The sequence below is a fragment of the Rhamphochromis longiceps genome, linkage group LG18 (assembly GCF_057381845.1).
Source record: "Rhamphochromis longiceps isolate RC_006_pf linkage group LG18, R_longiceps_female_GT1.1, whole genome shotgun sequence".
NCBI lineage: Eukaryota > Metazoa > Chordata > Actinopteri > Cichliformes > Cichlidae > Rhamphochromis > Rhamphochromis longiceps.
The window spans coordinates 29,897,046-29,919,716 of record NC_140574.1 but is presented as its reverse complement, the minus strand read 5'-3'; the positions used below and the strand labels follow the sequence as shown (position 1 = coordinate 29,919,716).

Genomic DNA, 22,671 nt, shown 5'->3' with positions numbered 1-22,671 from the left:
CTTACTTTACTTTTAAAAATCTTAAACTTTTAATTTTATGTGATAAGTTATAAAAATTGTGCCTGAATGCAGAACTATAAAACATAAAATTAAAAAAATAACATTGTATTAATGTGAAAGGTAATATTACATCATCAAATCTGTGATAAAGTAAACAGTAAAACTGTTATTCCATCTCTTTTTGGCATACTATAATTACTGGGACATTATACGCTATATTTAACATTCAGATGAATTTTAAAACCTGAGTTTTTAAAATGTGTCAAATTCCACTTCAAACTGTCCGACAAGCCCACCGTCACAATGCTTGATGAACTGGAATTCAGGAAATACGTGAGTTCATAGCACTGCAAGGAATATGATCTGACATCTTTCTCTGATGGCTTCAATGACAGCGATTACTTCCTTTATGAACTCGTACATTTTCTAATGCCTTGAATGTGAAAGAGAGCTACAAATTAGAGCTGTTAAACGAGTCGAGTGGCATAAAGGGCGCAGTATTTCTCTGTAAAAAATGCTAAAACTATGAGTCACTGCCTTAGCACAGTCAGCTTTAAGTACCTGGGAATACATTATTCATCCTGATTGGTGAAACGCAGTAAAGGTGTGTCACCCACCATAATTTGTAAGGCTGAAATTAGTCACTCTCTTTTTTTTGCGCCATAAAACATTGTTCAATTGCAAAAGTGGAAAGTTTCCTGTTTCCTCTGAGAGGCTTACATCAGCTTTAACCAGCACAGGCTTGTTTAATAAAGAGCTGCAACATCATTTTAGTGTGACTTTTATTAAAGACACAGCACAGATGATAGAAAACCCAAAACATTCCAAGTAGATAAATGGTCTCGTTTCGGATATGCAGACATTTGAGGGGTTTGGGTTTTTAATAAAGGCGGACTTTTCATTTCATTTGACAGTTGAAATAAGTGGTAATCTGTGTCCTTGCAGACGACATCATTTTCTGTTTTCTGAATTGGTACATTTAAACGTTACATTTGCCAAAGTCAGCATCGTTCCCTTTCCAAGCACGTCACAGTTCCCTCCCTTCATATAAGCCATGTGAGGTTCATTTTGTCAGACAACAGTTTTCACATTATGACTAGCAACATATATAGTATTTACATTAGCTCAATGTTGCCTGACTTTCTGCACCTTCACAGGTTTTTTTCAGTGTCTTCAAATGGACTTGTTTTAGAAGTCTAAGGATACAAACCCTTGTTAGTCAAAAAGCACCTTGTCACACGTCTATTACAATTCTTCCACAGCAAGACACAAGTGTGAATTTCTGTTATTTAAAATGTAAAAATAGTAGTAATACTGATAATGCTACAGTAAATCATCTATTAATAGTTTTATGAATATCAAAAATTAAACATTTTCTGCAATAAAAAACAAACAGTATAGCTCAAGATATGGGAACTTAGCACACTTAATATGATGAGGCATTGTCAGTTGATATTTTATAAGAAATAAGTGTTGTGCGAGAAGCTGATCATTGTGGTGCCTTTCATTGTTCAAGAACAACAATGTCAGCCACTCCATGCACTTGTGAGAGCTGTTCACAGTCGAGGGACGCCACCAGCTTCCTGGGTCCAGGTTGGGAGGGGATGAAGTGCTCTGTCAGCGTCACTTTGGAGTGGGCGCCGACGTCACTGAGAGGGGCAGGATGAAATGAAACGTTAGTCTCGACACAAAAATGTTAGTGGAAGAGAAAGGGAGGCAAAAAAGAGAAAGACTTGTTCTTACCCCACGACCACCTCATGGCCCTCCTGAAGGCCCAGGCCCTCCACTCTGAACACCACTCCCTTCAGTGTAGATGGCAGGGGGTTGGTGAAAGTAATCTTGGCAGCCATCTCTTTACCAACAACGGCGTCTCCAATAGGCTGCCAGAGAAAGAGTTAAATTAGTCAAGAGGGATACCTTTAATAGAAATAAATGTTATGCATGTTGTGTTAAAATAATGCTCACTGTATGAATAAGGGGGGAAAAATGAAATCTTACTGTGATGGTGATGTCAGGTGTGCGAAGCCTGAAAGTTGTCTGGTTAGCTAGCACTTGCTTCGTTTCAGTGACTCTTCCACACAGGGTTAGCATGAAGGCTGCTTGATCCACCAGCTGGCTCTGGTATTGTTGGTAGGTCAGGACCCAGTCAATGGTTTTCTCTATGTGATGGGAAAAAAAGCAAATTTTGTTGTTGTTGTTTTCAATTTAAATGAATGCTTAGACATTTTGGAGCAGCAGCTAGCTGCTAGTTAGCTTGGCTCAAGTAACTTCCCACAGGACGAGCTAGCCTAGCCTAAGCACAATGTAAAGGTTTCAGAAAATAAGTTTGATTTTCCACTTCAGGTTTCAGTTTGATTAAAAATGATCCTGTCCCCAATTTTCTTCATGACTGTGCATTTCCAAAACTCTTGTTACCTTATCTTTTTTCACATCTAAACAAAGAGCTGCAGTTATGAGTAATAAAATGACTGTTGCTTGATTTAGTATCACACAGTTTTATCTTCTTAGCCTTTATTTACTTTAACACTTTTTAGATTAAAATATTTGTTTAACAAACTAATTTAATTAAACATGACATAAAATGTTAGTATTTCACATCTTCTACCTTTCATTTATGAATAAAGTTTTCCAGACCTTTAGTAACTTGTTTTTTTTTGTGATGCGAGAGCAGCAAGAGCTAAAAGATGGAAGTTTTGTCCTATTATTTTAAAGCCTTGAGTTTAGCATTTTAGCTTTCACCCTTGGGTTTGTTTGAAACCAGTCTTGATAAGCAAGAGAAAATCCAAACAAAAGGTAGCAATTGTTAATCACAGAGGTGAGGCTCTCCTAATCGCGCCAAAACGTATCATCTTTTTTACTCTAACTGGGCCTAGATGTTGCTAATTTCACATCAAATTGTACTGAAGAGGTTTTGACAATAACGACTAAGACCAAAACCCTACATAGATAGTGCAGCTTCATAATTGAGCTCGAAATCCAACCTTCATTAGGCGAAAGCTCCACAGGCATCTGCTCCTTCTTGATGGTTCCCTTCAGCACTCCAGTGTAGTACATGACAGCCACCTGGCTGTGGATTGTTGCCTGGCGGGGCTGTGAGCTTAGATTCTTCACCAGAATTTTCAACTGGGCATCAGCACCCACCCTGGGTCCCTCGCCATCCACCTTTACCTCCACTGACACATCTTCTGCCACTGGTGTGGAATAGACATCTGGCTTGCTGCCATAGCGACTTGCAGTCTCTACTGCAATGCGTTCTTCTTCTGAATCTAGTAGAGGGAGGAGAATGTAAGTGCACCTCATTCTGTCAGAGGTTTCAGGATTTACTGACATATGCAAGAGATATGGTGCAAAGTCTTTCCAATGAAAACAAACAGAGAGCTATATTTAAAGAATTGTGGAGAGCAGGTGAACAGTTGATGAGGGTTGAATAAGTTCAACAAAATGATCTATAGAGAATGACAGGACTAAATCACTGCTTATTAAGATATTTCCAGGTGGTGCAGAAATGATTCTGTCTGTTTCTGGAACATCAGTCTAAGGTAGACTTACAATTAGACAAGTAAAAAATAGCTGCCAGTACCTTCTTCATGTTTGTACAAGGATGTGATATCTGCCCGCTTATCAGAGCCCACCGCTTTGGTGCTGATGCAGTGGCCGACAGCTTTCTTTTCACTGTAGATCTGTTTAAATGTGCCGTCCAGGTTTCTCTGCCAGTAAATTTTGTCACTGTTGACCTGCCAGAAAAATACCAATAAACACAATAAGCTCAAACAGAACAGGTTACCCTTTTTACATATGATTACGTGATTCATCTTTTGCTGACGGTTCAAGCTGCAAAGACCACTTCTGAAATTCTTACATATCTATATCTAGTACATGCAAAACAACAAAGAGTTCAAGAACACGCACTCACCTCAGCAAAGACAAACGGCGTGTCATGTTTAAGGTAGACATGGCCAGAGCGGATGGCGTTCACAGAAGCAGGGCCACAGCGGAAGGTGCCCTGGCTAGTTTCCTGGGGAGTGGCGTCTACGGCCTGCCAGCCTCCATTACCTGGAGGTAAGTCTGGTCTGGCCATCCAGCAGTCATTCCATACGTGGAAATTCCTACAGTTAGACAGAGTTTAGGTATTTTGAATTTAAGTAAATTAAACTGTTCCTTTTAGGTTAATATAATAATACAATTAGCATGTAGTTAGCTTAGCTTAGCATAAAGCAGTTAGCTTGTTTATATGCCACAATTTTACACTTTAATTTTTTGTATAAAATGCAAAGTGTTCATTAGAGACTTTTGGTGGCATTTGTAGATATATTTTACTGACTTTAAACATAGCTGGCAATTTTTGTAGAAGTGAAACACATCTTAACAATTTAATAGGAATTAAGGATATGGGATTAGTTTTTGTTACATTAGCTACATTCACAACATGTGCCCTGTTCCACAGTTATAGTGAACGGGTGTTCAGGCAGTTATAGGGATATGGAAAATGCAGACAGAATGTCTAAGGGCTCTTGTAGGATACCAGTAATACAGCATAAAAGAACACATAGATACAAGACAAGCCTATGCACTTTTAAAAGAAATTTCAACTTGGGGATTTTCAAGAACATTTTAGAACATTTCTTTAGCATAGGTTTAGATGATTTTCATGGCAGGATGCCATTCTACGTAAAGCTCTATATCTTACCAAACAGAGTCTCTATTGAGATAGTCAATTGGCTCCAAATTCTCATTAAGGTATACATCTGTAGTAAGGGATACGTCGGTATCATGTGCTGACTGGAAGTTGGTCACACTGCGGGAAGGAATGCCAAGGCAGCGCAGCACTAAAACCAAAGACACAGATATAAATAGATCAATTAAAATTTATTTCTGCAAGGCCATTTGATACTTGAGTTAGATTTTCAGATGGTAATACTTTAGGCAGCAAGGAATTTCATTATTCTGGTTGAATGAAAGCAACACATGTGGCTCTATCTGTGACAAATATAGATGGTATGTTAAGAATGCCAATGCAAGGTATTTGGAGTGCATAAAAGCTATGACTTGCTGTCAGGGGCAATATTATGTGCTAGGGTCAGCTAGCTATCATGCAAGCTTCCCTGGATGCACACACAGTGAATATGAAGTGCTCTATGACAGAGTTACTGTGAGAGCTAATGCAAAGACACAGACTGACAAAAAGCCATGATTATAATAAATTTGTGGATTTGTAATTAAATTGACATCCACACCAAGACCCACTCTTGGGTATTCTTTGCAGCTTTTTTACACACACAAGCCGAACATACAGTACAATCCATTCGCATGCCTTCTAAGGCTTGCGACTGCCTACTAAAGTTTAAGGTTTCACCACAGACACACTCTTAACTTTCTCTCAGCCATCCAGCACCCTTCCTTTTTAATGTTTTTTTCCTCATAATCACCTGTTGTAGTGATCCCAGAGAAGACCCAGCACTGTCCATATGACACAGGCGTTCCATTGGTCGAGTGGTATTTCCTCAGGATCTCCACGCTGCTGCTCCACGCCGTAGGTGAGACTCCATCAGAGTAATCACCTGACCAGTTTCCAACTAGAACACCGTAGTCATCCTGAGCATTTATCTAAAAAGGACACAGTGACACGGTCATTGCATTTCCTGTATTTTTTTCCTACTTTTTCTAGAAAAAACATCTTTCTTTTGTATATTAGCTCACCATGGCAGATATGACCCTGACCACGTTGACCGGATCCCCTCGACCAGATGGCGGCATTTCACTCTTCTCCATGATAAACAGACATGCTTCCAGGATTCCCTCATGAAACTACAATGAAGAAAAAAATTCACTATGAAACCAAAGTTTGGAGAATTGTCCTGTGAACACTGAATACTGTAAAAAAAAAATGAAAACATTTTGTTTTTAAACAGAAATTACCAGCTACTGAAAAACACAATGAAAATATAGGTACTGGGAACAGTTTAAAATAATTCCATCTTCAGCAGGAACAAACAGGGTAAGTGCCACAGGGTCATAATCGTGTAATGATAGCTTAGAAACCAAGCTTGCTCTTCATAGCTTGTACCTGTCCGAAATTCCACGTGCGAGCACCGATTTGTTTCTCCGTTCCGTAGTAAATCCTCCCAGTGTCATTCAGCACATACTCCTTCCTCTCCTCCTCGTTATCCAGGAACACGCTGTCCTCTAGAAACACAGGAATTTGCTCTTATTTAGCTTCATGTCACTGAAAATGTAATCCTCCAAGAACAGGCTTTCAATAATGCATGCACAGTTAAGTACATTTATGTGGTTATCCCTGACGTTCAGTCTAATTAAACCAGGGAATACAAGGAAACCCTTTTTTTAAGTAGATGTTTTAAATTTCTTTTAATGAACGGAAACATTCGAGCTCCCCCCCTGTTTGTGAAAATGACCTAAAATCCCTGCTTTATTCACCTCCTTTGTGACTGAACAACTCAAGAATGTGTTTTTTTCTTACTTATCATGTGAAAAAAGTTCCCAAGGCCAGGAAATGGTTAAGAAACACAATGACTGCATAGATCTTGCAGTGAGGCCCACACTCACTTATGGGAAAAAGTCTGGTTTTGGTGACCTCAGCACTCCAGACTTGGGCGTGTGCCCCTCACCCGAATCTATGTGTTTCTTTTTCCATCCCTTTTTATCTGTTACTGTCACCACCTTGAAAATGCCCATGGGTGGGGACGAGGAACGGGACAAAGAGAAAGAAAGGAAAAGCAGTAAAAGTAACAGACTGTTTGAGATGGACATAAGAAAATGCAAGTGGAAGGAAGAGATTTAACAAAGTACGGGGGGCATAGGAGAGGAAGAGGGGAAGTTATGCTTGGGTGGGAAAAGAAGAGGAGGAGGAGGAGAGAGAGAGTGAAGCATAACATATTGTCTCGAGATTTTAAGGGATGAAGCTGATAGTATCTGGCAGCTGTGATAATTGTGGTTTTCATATCTTGCTAAAAAATTCCTGGAATGTGGGAAGAAATAGATTCATAGAGGAAGATGTTAGGGAGGAGGTCCAAGAGTCAGAGTGAAGGTCAGGTCAGCAGATAGCAAGAAAGGTACAAAACAGGGAGGGAGAGGCATAAAAACGGGAAGGAAATACACACGGAGGCAGTAAAAGCAAGGGAGAGGACAGGTTGTCACCAGCTGTAAGGATTTCTGCGAGCTCGCCCCATGGCGCTTCATACAGTAATTGTAGGATTTTGACTTTTATGAGTGTGAGGGAGAGATTGGTCTAGGGAAGAGGAGATTGAAAGAGGGAAAAGGAGATTGGGCATGCCGCCAAAAGCAGCAACCCCATAATGAAAGACACACAGGCTTTTTATCACAACCAGGTCCACTGTTTTTTCTTTTCTTTTCTCTTTTATTTTGCTGCATTGCAAATGTGCTTTTTTCTGTCGAATATCAAAGAAAAAAAATAGAAGTTTGGGTCTAAGATAGCAGTTCTGAGAATGTACAACAAGACACTCTACGGTTGAATTTCTTAGTGGAGCTTTGAATAGGGTTAAGATTAGCAGATAGAAGCAAGGGCCAGGCTTCACATAACTTATATCAAGGTAAAAAAGCTAAATTAGACATTTGGTCCCTCTTGCTGGCCACTGGCAAGAAGACGATAATAATTCAATTCAATTGTAGTTATATAGTGCTAAATTGGAACAAAAGTCACCTCAATGTGTTTTATATTGTAAGGTAAAGACCATACAATAATAATATATGAGCAAGCACTTTGGCAACAGTGGGAAGGAAAAACTCTCTTTTAACAGGAAGAAACCTCCTGCAGAACCGGGCACAGGGAGGGGCAGCCATCTGTCCTGACTGGTTTGGGGCGAGGGGAGGGAGACATGACTCTGATTATGGGATTTCTAACTGAGGGTTTAATTTGGAAGACATGAAAACTCAGTAACCATGCTGCTTTCACCAGCCCAGAGAAGCTTTACCCACCATGCCTGACAAGTTAGCACAAGTGCTGACCCCTGTCTTTCTAAGAATCACACACTCGCAATGCTGTCTGAAGCTCAGCATGTCCATCATGCTGAGCTTCTGTGCCATTGTGAGCTTTCTGTAGAGGCATTTTTTTTTCCCTTTTTCTCTTTGAAAGAGGAAAAGCCCCTCTAGCTGTTGAACCCTTCAAAGAAAAATGTTTTCTGCAGGAGTGAAAGACTACATTGTAAGTCTAACCCTCTAGGAAACTGCATGTGCAACAAACATTGAAAAACTATGAAAGAAAGTTTTTAAAAAAAGTCAATAACAGACAATTTTTTATTTCAATGAGTGCCCAATAAGTGGCTGAAGAATGTCTTATTGTACCAAGAATTCATATCAAACCAGTTCTACTGAAAAAAGCACAGTACACAAGATTGAATATCACATGAATAAAGCCACATAAAGAGAATTTGAAATATGCACAAAAAATACTCCTTCAAATAAATGGTAATGTATTATCCAAATTAGGAAATAACATAAAATCATTAGGTGACAGTTTCATCCCCTAAAAGCATTACAACTATCTGCTGTTATATTTAGACTGAACCTCACTAGTCCAGATTATTTGATGCTGGCCAAAGTTATGACACAGATAACTGGTGTGGTAATCCTCCAGGTGGTGTGGTCCTTCATCGTTATTTGTCATCCATCCATCCATCCATCCATCCATCCATCCATCCATCCATCCATCCATCCATCTGTTCATCCATCCACTCACCCATCCATCCACTCACCCATCCATCCATCCACCCACCCACCAATGTCACTGGGGCAGCAGTCTCAAGAGAGATGCCCAGACCTCCCTCTCTACCTCTGCCAGCTCTTGTGGAGGGGGCTTTCCAAGCCAGTCGACACACTTAATGTCTCCAGTGTTTCCCAGGACACCAGGGACAGACGGCCAACTTCTGGAGCTTTATTAGTAACCGAAGCACCTAAAAGGGTTTTTCTTTTCTTTCAGCCATCTCCATTACTTATAGTCCACCCTGGCTTCATTTCCATTGTAGTCTGTGCTACGTGCAGCATTTTTTCAGCTTTTTCTGAATGTATTTTTCTCTGCTGTGCCTCTGTTCTGTAGAAATGTTCCCAATTTCCTTGTTTGTTTTCTTAAGTCATGGTGCTTTCAGCTCTTTGAACAGCAGGCATTTAGGCATACACAATTAGCAATCATATCTGCATATCGAATGACCCCGCTAAAGGTCTCCCTCATCTTACACCCAAACGGTTTTGATCTCCAATGCAGGTGAAAGTCGTGCTCTCACTTGTGGCTAAACCAAATACGGCAGAAGTTTTGGTCCAAGCCGGGGGAGTTGCATAACAGACCACAGTCACATAGACACACATAGTCACGCTGTTGCTATTCATGGGCAACAACACACTCGTGGACTGACTTGGCCTCTATCACCCAAGTGTAATATTATACCAGAGCTGCTCTAGGAGATTAAATGGCTATACAGGCATCCATTTTATCTGAGTATTCGCAGTTAGACAGATGGAATCTGCTGCTCCCAGAAAAATATTGACTTTTTCAGATACTCAATTCTACCTAAAGCCTAACATAAATCCAGATAGTAAGTAATTCATTTCTGGAATGGTATGTAAGGTCACACGTCTTCTCTTTTTTTATTTTTCCAATCATCTGTGAGTCGTCTTCTTTCCTTCCTGTCTTCCACATTCCCTGGCTTCAATCCACCCACACCCACCCCCGCCTTCCCTGTTCCCATTGGTGCCAGCTTACCTTCACACCAAGGGTTGAAGAGCATGACAATGTTCTTGCTGGAGGTGTAAGTAGTTGTGGCGTCGCCTTTGAGCGAAGAAGTTGTCACAGTGAGCTCGTAAAGGCCGATCACAGCGTTGGCTGGAGAGTTGATGGACAGCTTGATCTTATTGCCGTTCTGCTCTACAATTTTGGCCTCCCAGCGTTCATCTTCCAGGTGCTTCACCAGCGGAATGATGACATGGGTCCCTTTGGATACCAAGGGCAGGGAACCTACACCAAACAGATACATAACCATATTATTCCCTTTTTTTTTTAAATTTATTTGTATATTTCTACTCAAACTACTAATAGTCAAAGCACTTGTTTAATAATTGAAATCCTTCTAAATGTTGCAGAGATATTAACTAAGGTTGAAGATGTTGAAGATGTTACAGCGAGTCAGAGAATCCAGGCTTAGTGTTGTGCTTGTTAGCATGAACAGGTAAAAATGGAGGCTGAAGCCGGACTGTTCATCACTGATCTATCACATGCTGAAGTTCGGGCTGCTGGGCTGGGGTTAGCATTCACTCTTTATCATCACCCTAGGTTCTTGGCTTGTGTTAGCATGCTATCTGTGCAGATGCTTGCAAAGAGCTGAAGTTGCATTATAGTATTACGTAGTTATTTCCGTTCTGGACGCAGTATGCACTTTACCATCATGCTCCTGTCAGTTTATGCAATAAAGATAAAAGTAACGTCCATAGCTCCACCATTTTCCTCCTCTTGACAAGAACTGAAATCAGCTCAATGTAGCATGTTTTTTCTTTTTTTTTCTGTCTGGGTTGTGCAAATAACGAAAAAGCTTTGTAATGCAAGTGACAATAAACTTGTAATTACTGGATTGTGTAAATGTAATACGATAGAGCAACATGTTACTTTGGAAAGCGTTACATTCAACACTGATTGCGATGACAAAGGATTTCAAAAATAGTTGTAAACAACTGCAACTTCTTTGCTAAAATGCTGCCACCTTGTGGCAGAGGTTCTTTTCAAATACACTTTATGAAGAGTTATGAAGAGTTTTTACAAAAAGTACATTTAAATTCATATTCATGGCATTCAATGTTTTAAAGACAGAGAATTTGTCTTTTAAATGTAAAACTTGAGTCAGGACACAGTCAGGTGTATTTGAGTGTACTGTGTGTGTATGAGTGCATACACATAACCTTGTCAAGGATGTGGTAAAATATCTTTGCTTTATGTTTTTGAATGAAAATTTAACCTGCACAGCTCCAAAAAGTGTTTTCCTGTTTTCGCTTATTTGTAATTATAAGCTAACCTTGAAGATTTTGATCAAATAAGGCAGCAGCAACAACAGCAAAGAGACCTCCTTACAAAATCTGGTTGCAAACCTTTTCACATCACAGTAATTTTATGTTATTTCCAGTGTATGGCAACCATTCCAAACTGTAAACCACATGTGTATGATAGTCTTTGGCCCAGCTATGTGTGGGTTCCAAGAGTAAACACTAGCGTGGGCCTGGAAAGCCTCCAAAACTCCAGGATGTGCACATCTCCACAGAAAGCGTGCACATTTGTGTGAGTGATTATTTAGCTTTAATGTTCTTTTAAATGTGTTTTTCTCATGGACTAGCAAATCCATTAGTTAGATTAAAACCCTCTGGATGTTCTCCTCCGAGCTGCTTGCTTTGTGCAACCCTGCTGGACGACCATTCGTCCAAACAGAAATACGGAGTTTACCAAGAAACCATTGTTCTCCATTTGACCGCATCCAGGACACCCCTCCCTTCCTCTCTCACCTCTGAATACTTTTTTTTAGCATACTTTTTTTTAAAGCATGAAAATGATGAAAAACAGTGTCTCTTTTCTGCTCAAAACAACAGCTTTGAAAGCTTTACTGATAAAAATCACTGCTTTTGGAGCAACACTTCGAGCCTGTTCCCTGCCCACTGATGGCAGCCAGTCTGCTGAATGTGGAGAGCTCAGACACTTTGTTTCTTTTTTCCTCCCCTCTCCCCATGAAGCTATCACAGCAGAAGGAGCAAATCACTTCTGGGTGGTGATGTATTGCCAGAGTGTGTAGCGTGAGGTCTGTAAATACCAGAGGGAGGTGTCCAGTGTACCGAGGCCTGGAAACTGTTAAGACTGCGGGCTGCTGGGTGGAATCCAGAACTTGTTGTGCAGCCATGAGCTGCTGCTGAAATCAAATGTGCTAGCTATGCACAACATTTGGACCGTATTTCCCATGATTTGAGCAGTCGCTGGTTTCTTTCTTGTGTTTGCAAATGAAGCTAATTTTGGTTAAAAGGCAATCCAACAATTTTAAACGCAAAAAAACGTTTACAAATAGTTAGTGGCACTTTTCCTATGAAAAATCGAAAGCAGCGTTTTATTGAATGACTTACCTTCCAGTAACATCAGCGTTAAATGTTATCTCCCACATGCAATGTTTCCCACATACACTTAATTACAATGTACATCTGTTACTTTTAAAACTGTCTTTTAAATGGCTAAAAAAAACTATTGATCATACTCATTGTTACAATTTTTAATTTATTTTTCTTCATATTTTGGTTTTAAAAAGATGGACACTGTCCAGCCACTGGCTTCATACCTGTTTTCAGCTCCAGGTACAGCTTGTCAGTGTCAGTACTGAAGGGCCTGTTGAGCTCAACCTCTATCTGGAAGGTCTGGCCTCTGCGAAGGATCAGCTCATCCCGGTGATACAGGTCAGTGTGATGCTCCTGTCTGTTCTGACCTGCCTTGGAACTCAATAGGTCCACCGAACACACTGACAGTTTCCCTTCTAACAGGAGAGGAGTGAATATCAGATTTGATGCCAAAGACAATGTCATGTTTTCACACAGTTTAAAATAAGTGTCGTTACCATCTGTTTCCTTTGCCTCTCCGTTCTCGGGCTTCGGCTTGGGGGGATCTACGATGGCGGCAGGGGTTGGGAGTTTGGTGAATTCCACCTTATCTGTGACATCATATGAGGTGGCGTTTGGGTGCTTACAGCAGCACGGGCACATCTTTCTGAGCCACCATAGACAGCCCCCCTCCTCCCGCTTCTTCTCACCCTCATTCTGGATGGTCAGCTCCACCCTTGTGGGTGGGGCTGCTCCGGGGAATCGCCCAATCTCTGATGTAGTTCTTACTGTTAACCGCTCACCTGGCATTCTGGAAAACACATGAAAAAATGTTAACTGTAATTCTAAAGAGAAGAATTTTGGGTACCGATTATATGCACTATTCTCTGGTCTTTTAATTCACTAAAATTCAATTTTCATTCAGTTTTTTTTTTTTTATCGGCCAGTTCCCAACATATATATAGTAAAGTAAAGACCCCACAATAATAGAAAGAAATGAGATTAATTAAGTACACATACTGGGGTCTTCACTAAGATCTTCAACACTTCACTGTCCCAGTCCTGCATCCCGCCGTGCCTAAAGTCAGCCACAATTGTCCCACTGCCAAAGCGTACTAACATTAGCAGCCTCAACGACTACCGACCAGTTGCTCTAACACCTGTTATAATGAAGTGCTTTGAGAAACTGGTCCGACGTCACATCATGTCCTGCCTGCCACCCACACTCGACCCGCTCCAGTTTGCATACAGAGCTAACAGATCAACTGAAGATGCCATTGCTACAACGCTCCACACCACCATCTCTCACCTGGAAGTGCAGGGCCGTTACGCCAGGCTGCTCTTTGTTGACTTTAGCTCTGCTTTCAATACGATACTCCCGGACAGACTAATAGATAAACTGCTGGAAATTGGACTTCCTTCCACCACCTGCCGCTGGATCAGAGACTTCCTCTCAGACCGTGTACAGAGAGTTAGAGTGGGGCCTCATCTTTCCTCAGCCCTCAGCCTCAACACCGGCTCTCCACAAGGCTGTGTACTGAGTCCCCTACTGTACACTCTGTACACACATGACTGTGTTAGTTCCCACCCAGACAACACAGTCATCAAGTTTGCAGATGATACCACTGTGGTGGGGCTCATCTCAGGGGGAGATGAGACTGCATACAGAGCTGAAGTTCAGAGGCTGTCAGATTGGTGTGCAGACAACAACCTGGACCTCAATACCACCAAAACAAAAGAACTGGTAGTTGACTTCAGAAGGAGGAAGTCCGAGCTGCAGCCTGTCAGCATCAACGGGGAGTGCGTGGAAAGGGTCTCCAGTTTCAAGTTTCTGGGTGTGCACATAGACACAGACCTCCAATGGAGCTCTAACACCTCTGCGGTCTTAAAGAAGGCCCAACAGCGTCTCCACTTTCTGAGAATCCTCAGAAAAATGGACCTGAAGAAGGAGCTGCTGACCGTCTTCTACCGCTGCTCCATTGAAAGTGTGCTGACATATTGCATCGGTGTGTGGTTCTCCAGCTGCACCACAGCACACAGAAAGGCACTCCAGAGGGTCATCAACATGGCCCAAAAAATCATTGGACATCCTCTTCCCTCCCTGAAGGACCTGTACAGCACTCGCTGTCTCAAGAGGGCACGCAGCATCCTATGGGACTGCACACACCCAGGACACCGGGTGTTTAAGCTGCTGCCGTCTGGCAGGAGGTTCAGGCTGCTGAGGTCCCGAACAAATAGACTCAAGGACAGCTTTTACAACAGGGCAATAGCCCTGATCAATGTAAATAGCTGACCTGACTGGATACCTCCCTGGACTTTTTAGGGGGAGGTAACAATGTTTAAAACAATAACAATAATATTTATATTTATAACAAGGTGCAATAATAATTAATGTGCAATAATAACAGTGTGCAATACACATACACTTATTCTTCTTTTTTATACTAAGTTAATATACTGTGTTGTGTTGTTTGTTACGTTGTGATGTGTCATATCGTGTCGTGTCGTGTTATATGTAGTGCCGACGTAGGACAGTTTTTCCAATTTCATTGTACTACTGTACTATGTATGACTGTGCAATGACAATAAAGAGTTATCTTATCTTATCTTATCTATCTTATCTTATCTTATTTTATGCCAATTAACTGCTCACAAGTAATGAGAGGCCACAGGCAGTCCAATTTATTTCATATCTTTGTAATAAAAACAATGCGATGGACTAAATGAACAGTTTCCTTGTTTCTTAGTTTCATTAATTACTACATTCCTGACATGGACTCTACTCAGCTGCAAGTCCTTCCCGAACAATTTCGGGGAATTTCGCCATTCTTCCTTCTTAGGTGCTCTGCGTGAGCAAACATAACTGCTTCGAGCAGCTGGATTCAATCTGCTGCGCCTCAGCTGCTGGAGAGCAGTGTAGCTGCTGTGCTCGTGATGTCTTTTTGCGTGCACATTGACTGCAAGCGCAAGTGGACAGGGTCGTGCACCTTACGAGCATTTATCATACTGTCACATCCCCACCCTCATACACTGCACTAATAATCACAGCGGAATGAGATCGTTAGTCTCTTTGAGGATTGGCCTGACCTTCCTCGCTCGTTCTTGTGTTTACTAGAATGCAAATCTGAGGGAGGAGACGGTTTTCCCTCAGTCCTTCTTTTGGTTTTACCATCTGCATCTTCTCTCTATCAAAACAAAATCACAAGCTGTGTGTGACATGCAACTTTGCAAATGTGAAAGCTATTTTGTTTTTCAAAAACAAACCATCAGTGAAGTTTTGTTAGCACATGTAAACTGTAATGAGCTGCAGTGATGCACATTGTTGGGAGAAAACATTGTTAATGAAACGTTAATAGCAGACACGTGGTTTATAGAGCAATACAATTTAAATAGCCATGAACATATATGTATGTGCATGTGTGTGCTTGTTACCAGTTCTTACTGGTGAATGGACTGGTTCTTATATAGCTCTTTTCTACTCTACTTGAGCATGTGGCTTTCACCCATTCATTTATTAATTCATCAAAAGCACGTTATTTCTACGTCTGAGTGCTTTTTGATTTAACATTAGCATACACAGTCAGAAATGTGGTTGTTCAGTATGTTGCCCAAGGATACTTTAGCATACCGACCTGTGCAACCAGGGACTGAACCGCTAATCTTCCGGTTACTAGATGATCGGCTCTACCTTCTGATTCACAACCACCTAAACATGAGCTGCCGTCAGCAGAACATGAGCATCTTTACTTCTAGGCAATGTTGATACTTTTGAACTTAAGCATGAACTGTACTGTAGTTAACTAATAATATGCTCCTTAGCTTTGGGGGTAACCCTAAGTTTCCCTATAAACAAGATACAAGGTAACATTTAGGGCTTACTTTGGAGATCATTTCTAGTTATAGTGAGTGAGCTGTGATTGGACAGTTACCACACATTCAATCATTTCTGTACATAACTTCAGCATACCAGTTTACAGGTACAGGTTTGACCGGCGAAGTAAAAAAGCATTACAGGAATGTTTAGATGATAACGCAGACAGATGGGAGCTGCTGATCCAGTGTGGCTGAGCTGATTTTCAAGGGTAACTATTTGCATGTCACGACACAGGGTGGAAAGGGCAGAGGTCAAAGGGCAGACAACAGCTGAGGAAGAGGGAGGGGCGCCTCATAGCCTCAAAGCTTTTAAAATCAATGCATGTGTGCACCATCTGTGTGTCGGTCACGTTTTGTATTTTTTAACTCTGTGGCTTCCTGAGTTCATCTGAATCCTGACGGAAAATGATAAAGCTGTATGTTTTTCACACAGTGACCTCACCCAAAGCTCAAGTCGATACTGTTAGGCTCACTGAATCTAAAAAAAAAGGAAGCGAGGCAGAAAAACAAACACCCTCCATATGAGCTATTACAGGATCTTTTGAAACATAACTAAGTAAACAAGCAACTTACAAGTGTTTTTTGTCCTTTTTAAAATGAAGCCTTATCTTCCTCTTGCACCAAGGTGGTCTAAAATTGGCCAATTAGAGACATCCACTGAACCCCCTAGAACCATGAAAAGTCATTTCACAAGCCTAATTTTTTGGCAGCCTTTCTCTTCCCTTGCTCACACTCTAATGCACAAACTTAAAATGATCTATACTGTAATACAGCCATCAGCCAAGCTTGAAATGAAGTATTCTTCATCTCGTCCTCCCTTTGCTACTCTCACTACCACTCATATCACTTTCTTCCATTGTACTTTGCTCTGTATCTCCGCAGTCCTGCACTTTTCTTCCAGTTTTTGTTAGCATGGCTGGTATGCCTACTAGGTTCTGATATGCCCCCTACAAATTTAACTTTATCTTTTCTACAGTAAAACCAGCTTCAACTGGCTTGTTTGTCCAGTGAGTTTGGTCCCATGTAAAACTGACTGATTATTAAACTGTCGCAACAAATCCCTGGAGTTCCAGTGTAATTTTTTTTAAGTACATAGAGATATTGCTTAAATCCTATACACTACACATCGTCTAGGTCATTGAGAAAAGAAAGGGATGAGCTGCAGCAGCTGGCTGCCAACCAAAAAAGCTGAAGCCATGAAAATACCTGAACTAATTGACTGTGTTTGTTTGATTTTAAATGAACGTAGAAAACGTTTAAACAACAAAAAACGTCTTAGAGTTTGGAAGGTGGGGTCACCAGACATGTTCTTTCTACTGGACACAAATTAGATGAGGTGGCTAATTGTAATGATGAACATAGCCCTCAAATTCGAGCTTTCCTAACTTGTTTTTCCCCGTGGAGAAAGATCCAGTAAGAGTTTAACTGTAACAAAACCAAGAAAGAATGCGCACAACTTTACGCCTGTGCCTGACTTCAACATCTGTCTTAAGAAAACAAAATGCGAGTGGTTGAAAAACTTACTTTCTCTGTATGGATTCTTTTTTGGATCAACGATGAGACCTGGATGTCGTCGTGAGTAGCTATCTCTCAGCCTGTGAGAACTTTTGGAAACTTTTCGTCTTAATGCGCTCCGTTCGTGGATCAGAATTTTAAGGGTGTCCTGGAATGTCCTGCGCGGTACTTAAAGCTGACACACACACCTCTGTTTCACACCGCTTAGCACCACCGCCCCGCCCTTGTTTGAAGTTTCCCACTCCCAACAGAAGCTGCAGCTGACGTTTGTGCACGATGCGTCAGAGAGCGTAGAGTGGGACAAGGCGGAGGACCCAAAGTTTCGTTGTGCAACACTTAGCAAAACTTTATCGATGGAGGGAAGGTGACAGACAGTGAAGAGGAGAGATAAGGACGGCATGCCTGAAGAACTATTTTTTGTGTTTGCTTTATACGGCGCATACAATAGGACCAAAAATAACAAAAATCTCATGGATGTTTTCAGTTATGAACTCAGGAGTTCAAGAAAGTGCTGATTTAGCCAAACTTCCCTTTTTTCTCTTCTCCTTTTCTTGATTGCTGTACAGGAAAACCTCAAAGTCAAACCCATTCTGACCTCTGACCGCGCAAAGTTTGAACTTCATAATAACCAAGGCATAAGTTCATCCCGGGATAATTGAACACCTATTCGAGGTTTTATGACTCATAGGCCAATGCAAGCAAGCAGAGTGAATAACTGAAGTTGCATCAGCAGCTTTGTGGCTTGGCAGAATAGAATTATGAAGTCATACCAGATCGTGGTGATGATGACACAGACAGCCCGATAAATATCAAAACCTGCCCTCCTGTACCAATCAGCATTAGATGGTTGCTTAATCAGCTACATCTAGAGGAGAGAAATGCTCTCACAGGCTACAGTAAGGCATTACAAATTACTATTACTTAGAATTAGGGCTGCCATAAGCAAGCAAAATATTTAGGTGATGTTAAATGTAAATGTTGGTCTTATTATTATCAATATATCCTTTAAACATGTTTCCGGATGAAATTGCAGATGCATAAGTTTAACCTTTTTAAAAATGTGGTGCATATGTTGATGTATACAGTTTGATATTCTTGTAGCTCAATCCACGTTTAGGCGATAAAGTATATCACTTTTTTTTCATTTCACTGTGTTCTATAGCTACAATTTCACCTGACATGCTGTGTACTGTATTTAAATTTAAAGCAGTAACAGACATTACAAGTTACTATAGCAATGCCGGGGGTTTTCCTAGGCATGACAATTAAGTCACTTGGTTCCCCTCTTTTATAATGGGAGAACCTCTGTAGTATTCCAGATCTTTGGAATTTTTGTGACAAATATGAGCCACTAAGAACAGCTATTTTCATACTTTCCATGTTCACAGTCAAAACATTCAGCCATGCTGGAAATCATTAGGACACATCTGTCCCCGGACCACACGTGTTGCCAAGTTTCATTGCAGCTAATCTAATTGTCAGTGAACATGTGAGCTTGTGGGGATACAAGAAGTAAAGTCTGGGTTTTACCTTAGGAAGAGTATCCTGATGTTGGTTTACAAAGTTTTAAAATTTTGGTGTGAACCTTCGTAATTCTTTATTTTTTAAAGATATTCAAGAGTGAACTTAAGTGTTGGACTAAATGTACCTTCGGCAAAGGTACAAGTTAGGTGCCAGCATGGCTGAGTAACAATGAGTTAAGGCATGTTTTTGCACTGTATGCCTGAGCGAAAACTTTCAATCTGTCAGTCCAAGAGGGGAAAAAACGTAGAAAAGAAAAAACAGCATTGACCATTCTGGAGGTGGTAGATTTAATAGTACTTTATCTTCTGTCACAGGACGCAGGCATATTGGGTCAAGCAGTCTGGGTTGGGGTTGAAGAGAGAAGGCCTGCAAAATGCATCAGCAAAGACACAGTAAACAGCACAGCCACAAGTCCGGAACATGAGTTTAACATTTAGTTAGGGACTTAATGGAACACAGAAATGTATTCATAAATGTCTAATCTAAGAGAGAGGGCTGTTATTATTTGAACCATTTGATGCAGAAATTAAAGGCCTAATGCATTTTTTTTACAATATAATTAGAAATAGCAGCTAAGAACCATAGATTTTTGTCATGATTTGTATTTTGAAAAGTGCAGAGGGTTTACCAGTCTTATTCTTGATTCTGTTGGCTTGGCACTAGCATGATAAATGGCTCAGACAACATTTGCGGCTTCTGCAGAGCGGTGGGCGTGAGAGGAAACATAAAGGTGACTTGGGTTCGCTGAGTATCTGAGTATAACAGATGGGACTGGGCCCTTGTTCTTATATTGTACTTGGGAAACTAAACACCCAGCAGCGGGCCAAAGGAAACTTCCTGGCTGTGAGAGACATAACTTATTAGGAGTTGGAAGAAACCTTTTATTTGTGTGTTATATACATTTTTTATTAAGAACAAAAAGTGAAAAACATTGGCTGTCATTTATTGTATATCATTTTACAATTGGATTTTTTTTTTCTCAGCAAACACACAGTAGGTTACTGTCGGACTGACCCTGTGTCTGTGAGAATATTTTTGGTATGTGTTGTATTGGTGTGTCTTTGTTAAAAAGTAACCAAGTTCCACTGACTTTTTTCAGTGGCGAGAGGATTAAAAAAAGCACAGAGAGCCAAAGCACACATTATGAGTTTAACATAAGAAGAAAGGGAAAATAAAAAAGACCCTCTGCACACCCATGTTATGCTAAAGGAATGCTTAAGGCAGTTCTTTTATCTGTGGGCTGGATAGCTTTTTTTGCATAAAGACTGGAAGACAAGTGGAAGAGGAGAAGTAAAGCATTTTGAATAAAAAAAGAATATAAAACTAAAAAAAAATCAAAACCCCTCATTAAACATTTGTAATGAAGAAGCAATCAGTTGCCATTTGCCTCTTTTTATTTTCTCTGTATTCAGTCTTTATTTAGGAAATTATGTAATTAATTAGATAATTTGTCTCTTATGTGTTAATTCATAGACATAGATGATGTTGTGTAGAAGTAGCCTGGAAACAGATCAGTTTAGCATAATAAGGGGAGTTTAAAATAATAGAGGGCTAGCTAAAAACAAGAAAATCAATTAATAAAATAAAGTAAGTAAAAAAATATTTCTAGAATGTTTCACATAAATTTCTTTAAAAAAAGCTACATTGTATTACTAAGCTAATTTTTTATTTTTTTATTTTTACCTTCGGGATAGATTATCTTGATCTGTTCTAAGTTCTGAAGCTAAGTGTCTTATTTAGCAACCAGACAAAGTTGTTTGTTGGCTAGAAATAGAACCACTCAAGCTCAGGAAAAGAATGTTTTATACACTTTATTCCTTTAAAAGCTTAAGAAGATAGACGTGGATTTAGCTCTAGGGTGGAGAAATAAATCCATTGCAAAAGTTTTCTCTGTAATATTAATCCTGCATCCTATCTGATCTGATTACATCTTCAACTCGTGATGGATTTTTACATTTAATCACTCATTTCGCAACCTTTACTTTGAAAGTGTACGTGCTCAGTTTCTGGGTTGCATCACACTTTTTCAACTTTTACTGCTCGGCATTTAGGTAACAAGTGTTTGCAGACAAGTCAGGACCTTCCATGCAAACTTAAGGTGACTGCAGCAATCTGCCATTGACCAAAGCGATCATAAGGCGTTTTCTTTCTTTTTTTTGGTACAGCCTCTTTGCAACCCATTGACTGGCAACAACCTCCAGGAACCATTTATCAACCAGTTTGGAAATACACATCTTTCCCTTTGCAACTGGTGATTGTATCATGTTCAGTATGTTGAGCTATTTGCTGGAAGTCTTTGTGCAAACACAGCTATTGCCTCTTGGTGGCATTTAAAAACAACAGAGGTCTGAGGCACTTGATTTCACTTTTAAGCCCCTTAGGCTGGATCCATCTTTTATGCTGTCTATGAGCACTCCTTGGGCTCAGTGGAGAACTTGTTTACCAAATGCTTTTATGGACACAACCCTTGTACTTTATTTGGTAGGGAGTTTGAAAAACACACCTTTTGAACAAGCTAGCTGTACCCCTTTTTATGTTAGGCTTGTTGCCATCACCAGCATCTAAACTAGTTTACTCCACCTCATCCACCCATCTTTAATAAAGAATTCAACCCTGAGATAGAGATGTTTCATTAAGCGTGACACAAACGTCATACCTAAAGCCTGGTAAATGGGAGTGGAGGATTTAACATTCAAAGTTCTGCTGTTGCCCCGATTAACATGACTCAACAAGATTCAGCGCATGACATCAACAGCTGTCTGTTTTATAGTGATGTGATGAAATCTGTCTATGCTGCACGCCTGCATAGACGGGATTTTCTTTTTTCATAATTGAAGCATTCCTTCACAGTTTGCCATGTTCAGGCTGATTCATGCACTGCTGCAGTTGCTCTGGAGATGAATACAAACAGACAGAGCCGACAGGAACTCTGCTGGAGAACAAACAATATCTCTGTTCTCCTGCGTCCCCGCTATCAGTTCTTTGTTCCCATAATTTAAAATGAGCAAATCCAGAGAAAGTAAGATTCTCTTTCATGCATGATTCAGCTCTCCGAGTTAAAGGCAGAGATATGTGCTTTCTGATAGCAAGTACCCTTTTTCAGGGACTTATCTAAATGTGGATCACAGAGTGTGTTCTATAGTATACAGATTGCAAAACTGACCGGACATTGTCTGTCTAAAACTTTATGGTTGTATATACTGCTTGAGCTCTTTTCAAGTGGAACTAGACTAATTGGAATGCAATCAAACCTGTAGTTAGGCTGTACAGGCTGAGTGGTAAAGAGATTTAGATCTGGTTGTTGCTTAGAGCTAAATGCTAATGTAAGCAAGCTATCAAGCACAGGCTGCTCAAAAAAAACCCTTTTCATTAATCCCTTTAGGGTAATTGTTGCTCCAGATTGTGGAAAGTGAAAATTGTATAGCTTAAGCACGAAGGATGTAATGTAATGTCCTGTAATGTTCAGCGGAGCCTTTAGTCTATCTCATCCTCTGGGTGGGATAATGATGCCCCTCTAGCAAACCAAACACTATTTAAAAGGTGGGAGACATAAATGGTAGAGAGAAGTTTTGACAGTATCCTCCACTGCACGACTGTGTAGTGATTGTCCAGCTCTACCCACAGGACTGAGACAGCTTTCTGAACGTATTTGTTTAGTCTCCTTGTATTGTGCAGCTT

The 22,671-nt window shown here is 40.5% G+C and overlaps 1 protein-coding gene across 1 annotated transcript; it reads right to left on the bottom strand.

Moving 5' to 3' along the window:
• Nucleotides 1-765: 765 nt before the first annotated feature.
• On the bottom strand, nt 766-17,707 carry tgm1l1 (transglutaminase 1 like 1). The gene is made up of 14 exons (XM_085389291.1): nt 17,479-17,707; nt 12,600-12,892; nt 12,327-12,518; nt 9,731-9,982; nt 6,065-6,183; nt 5,698-5,805; nt 5,427-5,604; nt 4,688-4,826; nt 3,914-4,106; nt 3,581-3,734; nt 2,982-3,266; nt 1,999-2,159; nt 1,744-1,880; nt 766-1,649 (listed from the first exon to the last, which is right to left on the bottom strand). Exons 2-14 carry the CDS (start codon nt 12,889-12,891, stop codon nt 1,505-1,507), a joined length of 2,355 nt encoding a protein of 784 aa, XP_085245417.1. The 5' UTR covers nt 12,892; nt 17,479-17,707; the 3' UTR covers nt 766-1,504.
• Between the last annotated feature and the right edge of the window lie 4,964 nt (nt 17,708-22,671).

What these genes read in the sequence shown, in the direction of transcription:
- tgm1l1 (XM_085389291.1), bottom strand. Translation starts at nt 12,891, where the DNA reads ATGCCAGGTGAGCGGTTAACAGTAAGAACTACATCAGAGATTGGGCGA. An exon ending in CTTGTACAAACATGAAGAAG is followed by an intron (nt 3,267 to 3,580) that starts GTACTGGCAGCT and finishes TCCCTCTACTAG; the next exon opens with ATTCAGAAGAAGAACGCATT. An exon ending in CACCTGACATCACCATCACA is followed by an intron (nt 1,881 to 1,998) that starts GTAAGATTTCAT and finishes TTTCTCTGGCAG; the next exon opens with CCTATTGGAGACGCCGTTGT.